The 16,664-nt window shown below is 48.2% G+C and overlaps 1 protein-coding gene across 6 annotated transcripts in view; it reads left to right on the top strand.

The window, feature by feature from the left end:
- suco (SUN domain containing ossification factor) overlaps positions 1 to 16,664 on the top strand; it is a 69,602-nt gene that overhangs the window by 47,984 nt on the left and 4,954 nt on the right. For all 6 annotated transcript variants that reach the window (XM_060068013.1, XM_060068014.1, XM_060068011.1 and 3 more), the window contains 8 exons: positions 317 to 408; positions 723 to 788; positions 1,701 to 1,784; positions 4,005 to 4,092; positions 13,190 to 14,617; positions 14,857 to 14,944; positions 16,178 to 16,282; positions 16,456 to 16,613. In XM_060068013.1, coding sequence (XP_059923996.1) covers positions 317 to 408; positions 723 to 788; positions 1,701 to 1,784; positions 4,005 to 4,092; positions 13,190 to 14,617; positions 14,857 to 14,944; positions 16,178 to 16,282; positions 16,456 to 16,613 — 2,109 coding nt within the window. The remainder of the gene's footprint in view (positions 1 to 316; positions 409 to 722; positions 789 to 1,700; positions 1,785 to 4,004; positions 4,093 to 13,189; positions 14,618 to 14,856; positions 14,945 to 16,177; positions 16,283 to 16,455; positions 16,614 to 16,664) is intronic.

Genomic DNA, 16,664 nt, shown 5'->3' with positions numbered 1-16,664 from the left:
GAGAAAACTATCACTTTCCACTCTAATTATTTAATTATTTGTTTGTAATACCAACAGGCACATCAATTAAGATCGACATTTAGTGTGGGATCCAAGATTCTTATCAACCAGAGTTGCCTGGCCTTATTATTTTAATGTAAAGGAAACATTGTGAAAAAATCATCAATCGTCATCAATGACTTCAAACTCTTTCTCTGTGTTTATCAACCGCTAACCCTTTTAATTCAGTAAAAGACTTGAACTTCGGTACTTAATGCATTTAATGCATGTATAAATGTGTTAAGTTATGCAAGTTTGTTTGTCTTTGTTTTCATAGGGTATTTGGCACCAGTATGGTGGAAGAATATGAAGAAATAGCAGATTCTCAGTATCCCTCAGAGAGACTTGAGTACCTGGAGGAGGACTATGGTATAACACAAACTATTGACATTGTCAGTTCCTTTTATTTATTTACCATATAAAATTTTTCCATATTAATTTACAACCAAGTTACTGATATTACAATAAAGATCATTCTTTCGGCAAAGCCTATTGAGAAGGGTTGCATAATATTTATTCTTAGAACACGAAAGTGTTTTGCTGCCAATGCATTCAGAACTGACTGGTGTGCAAATTAGAATTCATTGAACTAGCCCCAACTTGCTTCACAAAACACAACGTTTGTGTGTTCAAAGTTCTGTCAAAGTCATCTTTAACTGTGTTTGTGTGTGTGTTCTTCTCAGACTACCCTCCAGGTTTCCAGCCCAATGAGGACAAGGCTGCAAAAAACCTCCTCGGCTCTGCTACCAGTACGTGTGTGTGTGTGTGTGTGTGTGTGTGTGTGTGTGTGTGTGTGTGTGTGTGTGTGTGTGTGTGTGTGTGTGTGTGTGTGTGTGTGTGTGTGTGTGTGTGTGTGTGTGTGTGTGTGTGTGTGTGTGTGTGTGTGTGTGTGTGTGTGTGTGTGTGTGTGTGTGGTGTGAAATACACTTTCAGAGGCCGATCACGCAGAGCAAGTAAAGCACACTACTAAACCAACCATTGTTTTCCTCTGGCACTTAGCTTCTTCTGCGCTTTGTTTTCGTGGTGTTTTTTGTTAACCACACTGTACGGGCACTCTGAATAGTTCCCACAAAGCACTATGGTATGCTGTTTTCAGAGCGTCCGTGTCTGTTGTGACACTGTTCTGTGTGATTGGTCCCCAACCCAAAACAATCACTGGATTATTTATAAGAATTTGTTTAGTTCATATTCAAATTTCTTCAGATAGACGGTTTGGGAGTCTGCATGTATCGTATGATTTCTTTATTTTTGGTACTCTGGTTGGGGATGTCCGTGTTTGCACGGGCACACACCAGTGCACACACAAGCACACTGTGGCCCTTTTGTCCACACACTGTGGCCCTTTTGTCCACTGATTTAGTTTGAAGGGGGATTCTAAGGGAAAGCAGAAGTTGAAACATGCACACACATGCACTCATGTTATTAAACATGTTGAGACCCAACGGAGGGCTTTAGAAACATCATGTGTCCATTGAAGAGTGTTTGAGCCCCTTATAGACAAAAGATTGGAGCAGAGCAGAGTAGGCAAAGAGCCGGATGGTCGAGTGCTTGTGGCTGAGATCCTTGTGATTAAGCCTCCAGTTGCTGCCTGGCGGATGTTAAAGCCAGGCAGAGACATTGAGCCTGTTAAATAAACTCAAGTCTGCTATCTTCATTTTCAGATGCCATCCTTAATATGGTCAACAACATAGCCGCCAATGTGCTGGGGGCCAAACCAGAGCTTGCCGATGGGACACACCTAGAAGGTAACTGAACCCATCTCCATCTCCTCCCTCAAGGCCGTGGGGGGCCCGGGTCAAGGGCCCCGAGGAAGCCTCCGTCTACCAGAAGGCCTGTGCAAATGCACAAAGTTTTGGGGATATTTGTAAAGTTCTAGGTTGTGTGATTCATACCGGCCTGTGGGGCTACATGCTAGGCCAGCTTATGCACGATGGAAGCGGCGATGCCTTTCTATAGCAGGGGAGGTGGTTTGTTCTTCTGCTGTGCTAACCCTCCTTGTTCCTCCTTGAATTAACCATTCCTGATTACGTGTAAGAGCCTGGAGGAGGCTTTCATATTTCCCTATGAAAAATTTATCAGTGCTTACTGAGTGCTTTTGAGTAGCCTACCAGCAAAGTGTTTCATACCACCTCAGGTATGTAGCCTGCAGTTGTGTGTGTATAAAGAGGACACATGAATGGTCAAAGGACTGCATTGATATGTTATGGAACATGCACTACTCCAGGCTCACTAGCACATATAATAATACACTCTACAGCTGAGAAACACACTTTTTTGCAGATCGGACTTTGTCATTTTCAACAAACAACTCTCATTAAGGGTCCGCCAATAAGGGCCTACTGTTGACTGCATCTCAATCAGACTCATTGGTTTTGTAAAAGGTTAGATGATTAATAAAGTTTGCATATAATCTTGTGTTCAGTGGATGTACAAGAACATGTGGACTTGAGTGAACTTTAATCATAACAATTGAGATCCTCACCTTATTGCGCCTCATGCAGGAACAAAAGGGGACAATTTATATCTCATCTGTAGTTATTATTAGATTGCCTTATATAAACACATTCATCTACTGTTTTATGATGAAAAGTTTATTGGGTGATGAATTTATTTTTTTATACTATAAAGATGAGGACACAACCTATGTAATGCTTTGCCCTGTTCTCTTTACTGTTGAATGTTGTTGGACAGTCTCTTTCAGTTCTGCCTCCTGATTGGTGGACACTTTTCCGCCCATTTCTCACACGTCATTCCTCCTTCGAACCAAACTTGTTTGAATTAACTCAAGCAAATACTGCTTTGACTCGTCCGTCCACCCTCTAATTTCAGTCTCATATGTGTTAAACTGTGTGTGCAGAGTCAACCAGGTGTTTACTTTGCCTGTGGCACTGCGTCAGCACGGTTTGCACAAAACCATGGTTCTCTCTGTTCCCTCTCAGTGGGGCGCAGTCCTACCGTGGGACGCGGGGAGCAATCTACACTCCATTCACAACGCACCCTTTCCATCACTGCATTCAGGGGCGTGTTTAAGATATATAAGCAATTTTTTTGTTCTAGAGTAAGGTACCAACTAATGGGTGTACCCAAGCTCTTAAAAATACACATGCAGTGGCTGAGCAAGGAATACCAGCGCCCTCTTATACACTATTATATCTGCAAGAAGGCCAGGGCCAGTGGGAAACTGGAAGACAAAGTCAGCAACCCTGCTATGCTACTACTGTGTTTATTTGGTTAATACAAATAATTACAAGCCATTATTCTATATGATATAGTTATGATGTAATTCTGTATCATATGGGCTATGTCTGTTCCCATCTAATAGTTGCTAACATTCCTTCAAAGGAGATACTCGTGTGAGATTTTGGTGAACAAATATGTTCATCAAAATGATTAGCTAACGTGTTTACTATCAGTCCTCCCGCCTCACTCAGGAATAATTTTTGTCACGGTTTTTGTATTAGGGCTGACTCAAGTAAATATAATCATTTATAATATTCAAGCTTTGTGTATACTTTTAAAAACAAGATTACCTGGAATGGCAAATCAAGAGAATGCTGCAAACAAAATGCTGCAATCCAAAGCCCAAGTCCGGATCTGGTCCCCGCTCCTATAGCTGGAACAAACTTATTTGGAATGCAGTTGCATTATTGTCGATAATAACAGGGATTTAAACAGGAAATGTGTTTTGAAAGTAACTGGTACGTCATGTGATGCATAGTTTGGTGTATATTTTTCCGTTATTGCACACCTTTGCTCTTACAACATACATTTCCTTTCCATCATAAATCATTTTATTTATATTTGAAGGATTCAGAATTGTGTGTGTGTGTGTGTGTGTGTGTGTGTGTGTGTGTGTGTGTGTGTGTGTGTGTGTGTGTGTGTGTGTGTGTGTGTGTGTGTGTGTGTGTGTGTGTGTGTGTGTGTGTGTGTGTGTGTGTGTGTGTGTGTGTGTGTCCATCTCTCAGACAATGACACGGAAGAGGCGGGCTATGTAAAGGATGAAAGCCCGGAGATCCTGCTCACAGCAACGCCAACGATAAGCGGTTCCGCAACGTGAGTCTCTGTCTGTATGAAGTAGTGATTTGGTTACTTAATCTATTTTCTGCAGATGGCTGTGATCGCATCAATGACAAACTAAGGATGAGTTCATTCATTGCAAGTCTTAGTCTTATTCATCTCAGATTGAATACTCGGATATAAAGAAAATAAATTTGCATGTGGCCAATATCAGATTCCAGTGTGAACTGGTCACATTCTTAACTGACCGGCACTTGCAGAATATCAATAACAAAGACGTCATAAGCAATAAGCACGGAAGTGAATGAGGGGAAAAACGGTCTGTCTAGTTACTGGACCAGATGAAATGAGACGGAGAGGTAATAAAGTCTGTCGGCACGAGGACCTTGGATTTATTGAGTAAAGTGGCAACGGTTATACAGAGTCATAAAGCGTGAGAGATCGAATATGTCTAAGTCCCTAATCAGCGCTGATGGTTCGTCCAGAGCTTCGCCTCCGTGGAAGGTCTGCTTCAGAAGAAGATGAAGAGTCCCTGTGTGATAGTCTTATGCTGTATCCTCCTCTCGATGAGGTGTGTGCGTTTGAGGTGTGTGTGTTTTTGCTTGACCTTGGCTCTCAGGCCCTGGTATATGCATGTGTATCTCTTGTGTTCCTCCTAACGGGGGAGAGCTCCTCGAAGTGTCTCCTGTGTGATAAATTAATGTGGCTCTCAGGCCCTGGTATATGCATGTGTATCTCTTGTGTTCCTCCTAACGGGGGAGAGCTCCTCGAAGTGTCTCCTTTGTGATCAATTAATGTGGCTCTCCCGTTCTTGAGGATGACTGGTGCATTGTCTGAGTGTCCACCATTTTCCTGGTTGGGAAATGGGGCCTTCGGCTCTGGCCTTGACCTGACTATATTATCATGTTTGTGTTATGTGTTCGTTGGGTTAGAGCAAGAGTTGACTATATTGTAATGTGCCTGCCATGTGATGTGCTCATCAGGCTAGGGTAGGAGTTAGCTATATTTTTAATGTACATGTGATGTACTCAGCAGGTTATTTTGCCCAACATATCCCCCTCAAGTCGTCGCAAGACGACTTTTACTCATTAGGGGTACGAGGGATAGGACTCCAGCGCGGGACTACCATTATAACACCATTAGAAATAACAGAAAGAAGGCAAAATGATCATAAAAACAAACAACCATGAGCATGGGACTAAAACAACTCGCTGGACCGGGTGTATGGGGAACCACGTGGGAGAAACGCTACCCCTGCTTCAGACATGGGTATGCCATACACACCCCACCTAGGGGGTGGCATCCACCCCGGCCTTACATCGCGAGCAGACAATACCAACAATACTGGCAGCCGATGATACACAACAAAACCAACACCAAACCCTAACAACAACAAAATGCAACAATAAAACTAACAGTAAACAATAACGATATAAACAAAAATGCAACAATCACACAAACACTACACAATAACAATCACCGGAAAGAAATGCAACCATGAAACGTGTCCCTAAATAATAATAATAATATCAGAAAGATATGAGGTACACAACGAATGGCAATCCCCCTCAACCCATCCCCAGATGACCACACACTAAGGATGTTAGTGTGTGGTCGTGTTAACTGGTTTAACTGGTCGTGTAACAATAAGCAATCACACGCATGGGGTATTCAGGGTAGGCCCGGGGCACGGGAACAACTAAGAAACCACGGAATAGTCCTGAGCGTCATCACGGGCAGGTGGACGCAACGCGCCACCTGAGCATTAGACCCTTTTATTCAACTGCGCTCAGGACCTCATCTGATAAACGGGCAATCAAGGCCCCTGGAATCTCGCCCGTGTGTATCCCCGAGCTCCATCTAGTGGGACAGCGATATAAACAACAACATTTGCGTTCCCGGCGTCGGTTGCGTAGACGCGGGCATAGATATGGGAGCGGCTAAAAACAGTGAAGCGTACAGAAGCGAATACAGCCAGGGGTGCCCTCAAGCCTTAAGGGAACGGGCCGCAGCCCCTGGTACCGGAACGCAGATCCCTGGTCCGGGCGACGTGGGTGCATCAGGTGGGAGGGGGGTGGTGCCGTTGGCGGGGACGGGAATGGGGCAGCCCACCTGGAGAGGTTACTAGCACGTCACAGGCGGGGGGGGGAGGGGGGTGTGGTGGTGGGGTTTCAGCATACGGTGGTGGAAACAGGACGCCGGGGCCGTGCACCTGGAGAGGCCACTAGCACTCACGGGTAGATGTCCGGCTCGGCGGGGACGCAGTCGATGGCGGGGGTTGGGAGTGTGTAGGGGAGCTCGTACTCAAAGTCAAAGGTTGCAGGGTGAGGGAGGCCATACTCACAGTCAAAGTTTGCAGACACTATCTGGTCGTCCAGGGGAAGCTGGTCCGGGAAATCCAGCAGGGGCATGAGGGGGGCTGCTTCGGAGTAGGGAGGGGGCTGTTGTTTCTCCTTTTCGAGGGCCGTGGTGATGAGGCGTGAGCAGAGGGTGCGGGCGCAGGGGATGCAGCAACACCCGCAGCAGACCACAATCCCGACAAAGCAAGCCAGGGATGACAGGACGGCCATGAGAAGGCCCTTCCACTTGCCGAACATGTCAGTCATCCATTTCTCCATGGGGTTGTCGACCCCAGAGTCCTCTGCCATCTTGACGAAAAGAGCTCGAAGGCCGGCCAGGGCCCTTGTCACTGACCCGTCAGGGGCCGTGTTGTTGGGAATGAAGGTGCAGCACTGAGCCCCAAACATCGAACAGACCCCCCCCTTTCTCGGCTAACAACATGTCCAGGGCTAGACGGTTTTGATACGCCATTAGAGAGGTGGCGGCCAGTTGTGAGGCCAGCCCTTCTACCGCGTCGCGAGTCAGGTTGGATAGGCGCTGGACGTTGTAGTGAATGTAATTAATGCAATCTACGTTTTTGTTGGGGGTGATTGGAATTATGGCAGAGATAAGGGGTATGTTCTCGAAACCCGCGGCTATCTGGTCTGCTAACTTAAACTGGTTTGGAACGCCCCGGGGAATGCCTATGCTATCCATGTACGTGGGGGTGTTCTTGGTTAGGTCAAAGTGGTCGGTCAGAGCGGTGTCGCGGCGGTGTCGAGAGGTAGTTTGGTTGTCGGGCCCGGGCGAACCCCGGGTAAAGAGCGTGACGGGCATAAGTAGGCGCACTATAATGCAGGTTCCGGACCATTGTGCCGGGAGTGTAAGTCTGAGGGTGAATTTGTCACAGGACCAGAATAGGTCTTGGCGTCCTGGGCCCGGTTTGGTCATGTTGGGCCAAAGCGTAACGTTCGTGATGGAGTGGCACCACGACGGTGGTACCGCCCCAACATTTACCGTTCCGACCCTGGTGATGCAAGAGTGGGTGTACGGAGGTGGGCGGGCCTGTACATCGGCCCTCGGTAGGGAGGGATAGAGCGGGGCTGTCAGGCTCGGTTGGGCAGGGGTTGGATAGACTGGGGCTATCAGGTTCGGTCGGGCAGGGGTTGCAAGGTCCGCTAGGAAGGGATTCCTGGCGGAGGGGGCTGGTTTTAGGGTGTGGGGCGGGAGGCAAGAGGCCAATGCATTTAATACTAAGATTCTCTTTTGTTTTATCCGGTCTTGGGCTTCGAGTGCATCCGCTCGTCCCGCCTTGGTTCCAGCGTTGTCGCGGCGGACCTTCGCCTGCTCATACTGGCTGCCAATGTGCGCGTGTATGGCGGCCCGGCCGGTCTGGTCGAGGGGTCCCTCTTTCTGCCAGTTTTTAATGTAGACGTCACATCGGTCCTCCCATTTCTTCCGGTCTTGGCCTTTCAATATTTTCCCCGGTTCAGCGTTGAGGCACAACCAGCCCAGCGCTCTGGTTCGTTGCTCGTCCGACATGGTGGGCGCGTTCGCCGCTTCTTCTTACAGCAGCCTGGTATGGGGGTGGTCGGGGTTGTGGACGCACGTGCACTGAGGGCTGGGTGCGGGGAGGTTTCTCTTCTAGCTTTTTTAGTAACTGGGATAATTCTTCTAGCAGGGGGTGATCGAGAGTCGGGGTTGGATTGGTATTGTTGCTGTCCAGTAGGGGGCGGTGTAGTTGGGGAAGGGCAGGGTTGTTGTTGTCCAGCAGGGGGCGGTGGAGTTGGGAAAGGGTAGGGTTGGAGTTGTCCAGCAGGGGGTGGTGTAGTTGGGGAAGGGTAGGGTTGGAGTGGTCCAGTAGGGGGCGGTGTAGTTGGGGAAGGGTAGGGTTGGAGTGGTCCAGCAGGGGGCGGTGTAGTTGGGGAAGGGAGTGGTTGGAGTGGTCCAGTAGGGGGCGGTGTAGTTGGGGAAGGGTAGGGTTGGAGTGGTCCAGCAGGGGGCGGTGTAGTTGGGGAAGGGAGTGGTTGGAGTGGTCCAGTAGGGGGCGGTGGAGTTGGGGAAGGGTAGGGTTCAAGGAAAGCCCAAATTTGGCGGAGGGGGAGGTGTGGCTTGGGACTGAGTGAGAGAACTCAAAAAATGGCGGCCGTGATGCTATAACTCTGTGGGGCCTGTCTAACACACGAGGGCGGATGAGAGACTAGGGGGTAACTCTTGTCACTCTTGGAGGAGGAGAACGAGAAAAAAGGACAACAGGGCCTAGACACGTTATTCAATACATCCAGATATTCCTCATAGCCAATAGTCGTTATCCATCCTTATTGATTAATCTGCTTCAACAGACTAAACCGTCAACCAACGCGGCAAAGAGATATTGTTTAGTATCGTTAGTTTATCTATCGCGACAGGTCCAGCAGTAATTCAAAGAAACACAGTAAAAGAGATATTATTTATCATTGTCAATTTATCTATTTCCGCAGGTCAAGCCAAAGACCAAAGCAATACGGCAGAGAGACATTATTCATTATTATCGATTTATCTATTCCTACCTTTACCCGTTTCAACGGGCAAAGATAGAGCGGACCACGCATACACACCCACTGATTCACTCACAGGTTCTCTCTTTCCCTCTATCAAGCTTTCTCTCACGCAAACGTACACACCCAAACGCACGTTGACGCATACTCGCTGACACGCACGTACACACTGACGTACACACACATGCACACACTCACACAAACGCACGTATACGGTCTCACTCACTTTCTCTGTACTGTGTGTTAGTGTGTCTCTCTGTACTGCCTTAATGGTGTGGGTCAACAGATGGGGGTGAAATGTGTTCTCTCTCTCTCATTCTTTCCTCACCCCCCTTAGGGTCAGGCAGCACCTAGGACCGTTAACAGATAAGCCTGGAATGCAACATCCTGAACTATCCATCATGGAACAAGGCCTAATAACTATCTCTTACACACAAAAAGATCCTTCTGTCCTTTCATTCACAAATAACTTTTCACTTTATTATATATAACTTAATACTGCTCCCCCTTTCCAAATTTCTATATACACAAAACTACGAAGCTGACCACCGAAATTGGTACAGACGGGGACCTCAAATGGGAGGACTACACATATGGGAAAGGGGATTACACTCTGGGCCTGAAAACCATACAGAGTCCCTTCTCGTGGTCCTGAAACAACCGTTCATTGTTAGAAAAACATGCACTCTATCGCTACCTCCAACTGTCTAGAGGGAAAATGGTCCCTCTCGATCGTCCTCCAACTTTAGCTCTCCTTGCTATCTCTCCTTGCTATCTCTCTCGCTCCCTCTCACACAAACGCACATTCACACTGACTTCACACACGGCTCCTCTCATTCTGTCTCCCGCAGACGCACACACATGAACATTGCCTCTTGCGTACACGCGCACACACAGAATCGCTCACAGCCTTTCTCTCTCTCTTTCTGACACACATGCACAGGGAGTCTGGACAGAGATATATGCCCAGCCGCTCACGCCTTACTAGTGACGGGCAACAGGTGTCTACTATTCCCGTCCGCTGTGGTCAATGCAATTATCCGTCTGCTACCGCACCCACAATCATCAGACACAGCAAAATAGCGTTGAGCATAACAAAGCAAGCAAGCGTTGCACACATAGCAGGGTTATCATTGATTTATTTATTTCTATATTTAGCCGGCCCACACATACGCTCGCTCTTTCTTTCTCTCTCTCTGGGCCTCTTAAGGTGCGGCCACACCGGACGCGTATCTCGCGTACTTTTTACGCGAGATACGCGCGTAAAATGTTGCTTGACCATTTTGTGTCAAAAATGGTCGCATACGCGCTATACGCCAAGCCAAGCAAAATACACACACACATTATTCACTGATCTTACCAGGAACGCCAATATCCTCTGCCACGTCGACCCACGCCCTCTCTGTTTTGTTCCTGTCCCTGTACGACACCATCGTGGTGTCGTACAGGACAGGACTGCCGCACACGGCGACGATGATATTTTGATCCACCTCCATTTCTGTTCGTGTAGTGTTGATCAGCAGAGAAATAGTCCGCCAAGACGTTGAGGTTGCTTAGTAACCAGAGACTCTGTCCATGCAAGTGAACGGAGCGTTCCCTCTTCGTCATAACTATCAAACCAAACATCCTTCACATTCACCGAGCGAACATTATGAAAGTAAAATGCACATTTCTCGCTAGAAATGTTTCCATAAAAGCATTTAATGGCGTAACTATGTTACTATTTCCACACAGAATAAAGAAAGATGTCGGCCGTATGCTTCTGTCCAAGCTCACTACTCTCTGCCAGTGACGTTGGGTCAAGCTCAACGCTGATTGGGCTAATCGCTAATCGTCATGCGTATGAGCGTAAAAAGTTCAATTTTTTTAACTCTTGAGATGTTCGCGATATACGCGCGTATAGCGCGTAAATATACGCGCCTCATACGCGCAATACGCACGTAAAATGTTGCTTATACGCGTAATACGCGCGTAAACCAATGGTTCCCTATGGAAAAAATGGCGATTTCATACGCGAAGTACGCGAGATACGCATCCGGTGTGGCCGCACCTTTACACACACACACAGCCACTCTGTCTCTCTCTCTCACGCGCATACACACACTGTCTCTCTGTCTCTCTCTCACCCATGCTCTCCTATTCTTCCACCCACGCTGACTCGTTCTTGACTCCATACACACGCACTTGCTCTCTGGTCGTGAAGGTGGGGGTGAGAGGTCTCTGCTATCCCTAGTCTGCGTCAGTTCAGGTGTCTGTCCGTCAGTCCCCGCATATGCAATGAATATATGGCCAAGAAATCGTTGTGCTTCTTCGGGCACCTCAGATTCACTTATCAAGGGCGGCGAGCCTTAGGCCTCGAGGGTGTTCTTTCACCACGCAACGAGCCTAGTTTATCTTATTCTCATTTACCTTTTTCCTCTGGGTGCCACTCATGCCCCAGGCATACCGTTTCCTCTGCAAAGGGACTCTAACCCTGATAAAGGACTCTAACCTTCTTACCACATAGAATTATTTAATACACAAACAAAGAAGGGGACTCTAACCCCACCCGAGGGACTCTAACCCCCTTAAGACACAGGTGGGGACTCTAACCCCACCCGAGGGACTCTAACCCCCTTAAGACACAGGTGGGGACTCTAACCCCACCCGAGGGACTCTAACCCCCTTAAGACACAGGTGGGGACTCTAACCCCACCCGAGGGACTCTAACCCCCTTTAAGACACAGGTGGGGACTCTAACCCCACCCGAGGGACTCTAACCCCCTTAAGGCACAGGTGGGGACTCTAACCCCACCCGAGGGACTCTAACCCCCTTAAGACAAAGGTGTATTTATTACACATCCATTACTTGGCCATCGGTAGTCTTGTATCACTATGCCCGATTCTTATAGGCCCTATGGTCTCGTGGGTATTCCTTCACCATGCAACGAGCCGATATTCGATGTGTCACGCGTTCAGGGTCAATCGGGTTTATGGGGAAATGCTGGGATGCAGTCCTATTCGTCCCCACGAGCTATCCCGTAGCGAACCGCTCTCACAGTCTCACCTCCTAATGTGGTTCCTATATAACTATGCAGAGTTTGGATTTCATCAACAGGTTCTGCCTACCTTTTGTTGGGGCGCGTGCGAGGTGAGACTGCAGGAATCGGTCCGGTGCTCCGGGGTCCCGAGGTCGTGCCGCTCTCCGTCTCTCGTTTCCCAGTTGCGGTTCAATTCAGAAAAAATCACGTCGGGGTCACCAATTTGAGGGGAAAAACGGTCTGTCTAGTTACTGGACCAGATGAAATGAGACGGAGAGGTAATAAAGTCTGTCGGCACGAGGACCTTGGATTTATTAAGTAAAGTGGCAACGGTTATACAGAGTCATAAAGCGTGAGAGATCGAATATGTCTAAGTCCCTAATCAGCGTTGATGGTTCGTCCAGAGCTTCGCCTCCGTGGAAGGTCTGCTTCAGAAGAAGATGAAGAGTCCCTGTGTGATACAGTCTTATGCTGTATCCTCCTCTCGATGAGGTGTGTGCGTTTGAGGTGTGTGTGGTTCTGTGTGTTTTTGCTTGACCTTGGCTCTCAGGCCCTGGTATATGCATGTGTATCTCTTGTGTTCCTCCTAACGGGGGAGAGCTCCTCGAAGTGTCTCCTGTGTGATAAATGAATGTGGCTCTCAGGCCCTGGTATATGCATGTGTATCTCTTGTGTTCCTCCTAACGGGGGAGAGCTCCTCGAAGTGTCTCCTGTGTGATAAATGAATGTGGCTCTCCCGTTCTTGAGGATGACTGGTGCATTGTCTGAGTGTCCACCATTTCCCTGGTTGGGAAATGGGGCCTTCGGCTCTGGCCTTGACCTGACTATATTATCATGTTTGTGTTATGTGTTCGTTGGGTTAGAGCAAGAGTTGACTATATTGTAATGTGCCTGCCATGTGATGTGCTCATCAGGCTAGGGTAGGAGTTAGCTATATTTGTAATGTACATGTGATGTTCTTATTTTGCCCAACATGAACTTGGACATTGTGTGGACATTTTTCCCTGGTGGATGTTCTCTTCATCAACTGATAATTTTTCCTTTTCATTCTCATTGTCATTTCTATGCTTGAATTCCTTTTAGATTGTTCCCCCAAAATAAAATCTGGCCCGAATATGAAAGTTGCCCAAATGAGAATTGAACAGATTCGATTCCATGGGATTTCTGGTGATCATACTGTTAATAATATAATGAGCTAACAATGAGCTAATTTAGCTATCACTGTGAAGGAGGTATTCATTTTATGCTTTTCACCAGATTGGAGACGGCAGAGGTGGAGATGGGTCCCACTGCATCCCAGCCGAACTCTGACCTTCCCACTGAGCTTCCCACTCCTACCCCCTCCTCTCCAGAACCCCTGGAGTTCATGCAGATCGTCACACTGGTGGAGGTGGATGAGGAGGAGGAGCAGGAGGAAAAGCAGTCCACAGTCACCCTGATGGAGAAGGAAGAGGGCGAGGAGGAGGAAGAGGAGGAGCAGGAGCAGGAAGAGAGGATGAGACGGGAAGGAGAGAAGGAGAATATGAAGGAAGAAGAAAGGCGGAGATGGAGGGAGAGTCAAATGTACTGCCCCCTCTCCCATTCCTTCTCCTTCTCTTTTTCCTGCATGGCCTCCTTGCCAGAGTTTCTGCACGGCTGGTGCTCGGCCAGGTTGGCCCGCAGCCTGCAGCGCAACTCCCGCCGCAGGCAGTTTAACGCCCAGCAGGCCCAACAGGCCCGCGAGGAGACACACGCCCCCCCCAAAACAGAAGGTCCTCCCGTGGTGCTGACCCCCCTCGGCGCCTCCCCCTCTCCTGCCTTGACCCAGGAAATCCTACCCCTGACAGAAAGTGTGGTTCCTGAGCCCCATCCTTCGCACCAGACCATCGACCAGGAATCGCCTCCTGCCAATCATGCCATCAGCGAGCACACACATCCTGAAACACACACCCCCGTGCCCTCACCTGCCCCAGGGCCCCAGATAGTGTTGGAGCCCAGCCGGACTGCCACCATCCCCCCCCACAGCTTCTCCCAGGCCACATTGAGCAGGCCCACCCAGGAGGAGGGTGGCGACGATGTTCCCGCCCTGGAGTTTACCCCCCTTCCCAGCCTCTACCAGGTGTTGGTGATGGAGACCCAGGTAGCCAGTAGTGTCACCTTCACCCCCACCCCAAGCCTCACCCTGCAGCCCACCGCCTCCGAGACGGCCGCTCAACAAGACTACTCCATTCTCCCTGTCCAGGACCAGTCCGTACAGCCTCTCCTCTCCGCCTCCCATCCAATAGACACCATCCCACCTCCAACGGAGCTGCCCCCCGCCCAGGCCATAGACGCCCACACGGACCCGGCAAGGCAAGGTCCGGACGGCGGGGAGCTTCTGAAGCCCGAATCCCACTACGCCTCTGGGGAGAAGGTGGACCCTTCTACGGCCCAGGCAACAGAGCACCAGCGGGGGGAGGAATCGGTGGACGAGCTCCTCCTCAGCTCCAACGGGAACATCCAGCGGTCAGCCACGGAATACTACGCAGAGCTGCACGGGGACTACGGGGCCGGGAGTGGGAACGGGAACGGTGCTATGCTGAACGGGGCCACGGTGCACGGTTCCAGCCAGAAGGAGAGTGTCTTCATGAGGCTCAACAACAGGATCAAGGCCCTGGAGATGAACATGAGCCTGTCCAGCAGATACCTTGAGGAGCTCAGCCAGAGGTGAGGAGGAGCCCCACACAGACCATAGGACAACTAGATCATTCGATTATTGACTTGCACTTAGACAGAACAAAGATCATAAACATCAAACAAAATATACGCAATTATTCCAAAACGAAAATGTTGAGATCAAGTAATGGAAGCTTTGGAGATGGCACTGTTTATATGATATGCTTCTACAATAATATGTTAACGTCAAATCAGGGTCCGTGGGATATTTAATAGTCTTGTCTGTCCAGGTACCGGAAACAGATGGAAGAGATGCAGAGAGCCTTTAACAAAACCATCATAAAGCTGGAAAACACCTCTCGTATCGCTGAGGAGCAGGTCAGCGACAACCTACATCACAGTGGGCATCATAGTTGGCATCACAGTCGTACTAGTATTCATTGTAGTAGTCGAAAATTCGAAAATAAAAACACATTGTCAAAAAAACGCAAGAGCATTAAATGTTGTATGCGTGTTTCACAATACTACAAATTAGCTGCTCCGTAGTGTATAAGGCACACCTTATTATGCATATTTGCCCACTACCCAAATACTAGCATGTTCCGCCCAATGCTGTTGTGAACCGTAACCAAATGGTTTTAATGATGCAATATTCCTTGTGGCCGTGCAGTGTTGCCGGTCAACTGATGGTTGAGTGAGCATCTATGAATAATTGGAGCTGATGCCGATTCAAGCTTGTGTAAAACTCTGAACTCTTTGACAGCTTTTGAAAGCAAGGCATCTTTTATTTTGCAACCATTTTTAGATGCAGAGGATTTCTAAGTTTTGTTCATGGACTGAGAACACATTTTGGAAAACAGTCTTCCTTGTTTTTTAGTCTGTTATGAAATTATGCCAATGTTATTTCATTGCGAGGTTATCTTATACTTGCAAATCTTAGGTTAATGAGCATATGGGCTTTACATCGTGACGGAACTTCATGTTTTCTCATTCTAATCACTGAAAACGACACATTTATTTTTTAGACTTTGTGTTTGCAAAATCTACCCATAAGCCAACCCATAAAATAAGACAGCAATCGTTATGGCTCATAAAATCGGGTTGCAAGCTGTGGCTTTATTTTGTAGTAAGGGTCGGCTTAGCTCAGGAGGTAGAGCAGTTGTCTTGTAACCGAAAGGTTGCTAGTTCGATCCCCAGCTCCTCCTAGCTGATTGTTGATGTGTCCCTGAGCAAGACACATAACCCTAACTGCTCCTGACGAGCTGGCTGTCGCCTTGCATGGTTGACTCTGCCGTCGGTGTGTCAATGTGTTAATTAACTGTAAGTCGCTTTGGATAAAAGCGTCTGTTAAATGCCCTAAATGTAGTAGAAGTAGTCAATGGACTAGCGGCTCTGCTCACTATCACAGGTAGCACTATGGTTTCCATATTCGTATGTATGAATGAGAAGTAATTGGTAGTTACTGAAGTTAATGTGAGCAAGATCGTATTTCGAATTCTAAACCCTCACACAAACAATAAGATGCAAACCTGTTGAATGCACTGTGAATGCTGATTGCAATCTGGTTTTAAACTCTTTTTTTAAAAAACGTTTCTATGTTGTGCTCTTTAGGACCAGAAGCAGACGGACTCCATCCAGGTTCTGCAGAACCAGCTGGAGAACGTCACCAAGCTGATGCTCAACCTCACGTCTACGGTCAGCCAGCTCCAGAGAGAGGTAGGCCCACCATACACCACTGCTCCTGATGCTGCTCAAAGATTTAAGGGCCAAGAGGCATCAATAGCCATCCGTTGCAACTAGCGATCCGCTAGTTGATGACCTCTGAGTTAAGAGGCTATTTGCCGGATATGTCAAGAGGCTTTTGTGTTTGATTTTTTTCTCTCTTGCAGGTGTCGGACCGCCAGTGCTACCTGGTAGTGTCCTTGGTCCTCTGTCTCTCCCTGGGCCTACTGCTCTGTCTGCAGTGCTGCCGTAATTCCCCTGCCCACACGAACCAAATCAATTCCCCTGTTCTGCCCAAGAGCAACCACTACCCCAGCCCCAAGAGGTCAGCTCCAATTTACATTTAGTCATTGGGCAGACAAATTCAAACGTTTAC

The sequence above is a fragment of the Gadus macrocephalus genome, chromosome 12, assembly GCF_031168955.1.
Source record: "Gadus macrocephalus chromosome 12, ASM3116895v1".
NCBI lineage: Eukaryota > Metazoa > Chordata > Actinopteri > Gadiformes > Gadidae > Gadus > Gadus macrocephalus.
This window is presented reverse-complemented; position numbering and strand designations above follow the sequence as displayed.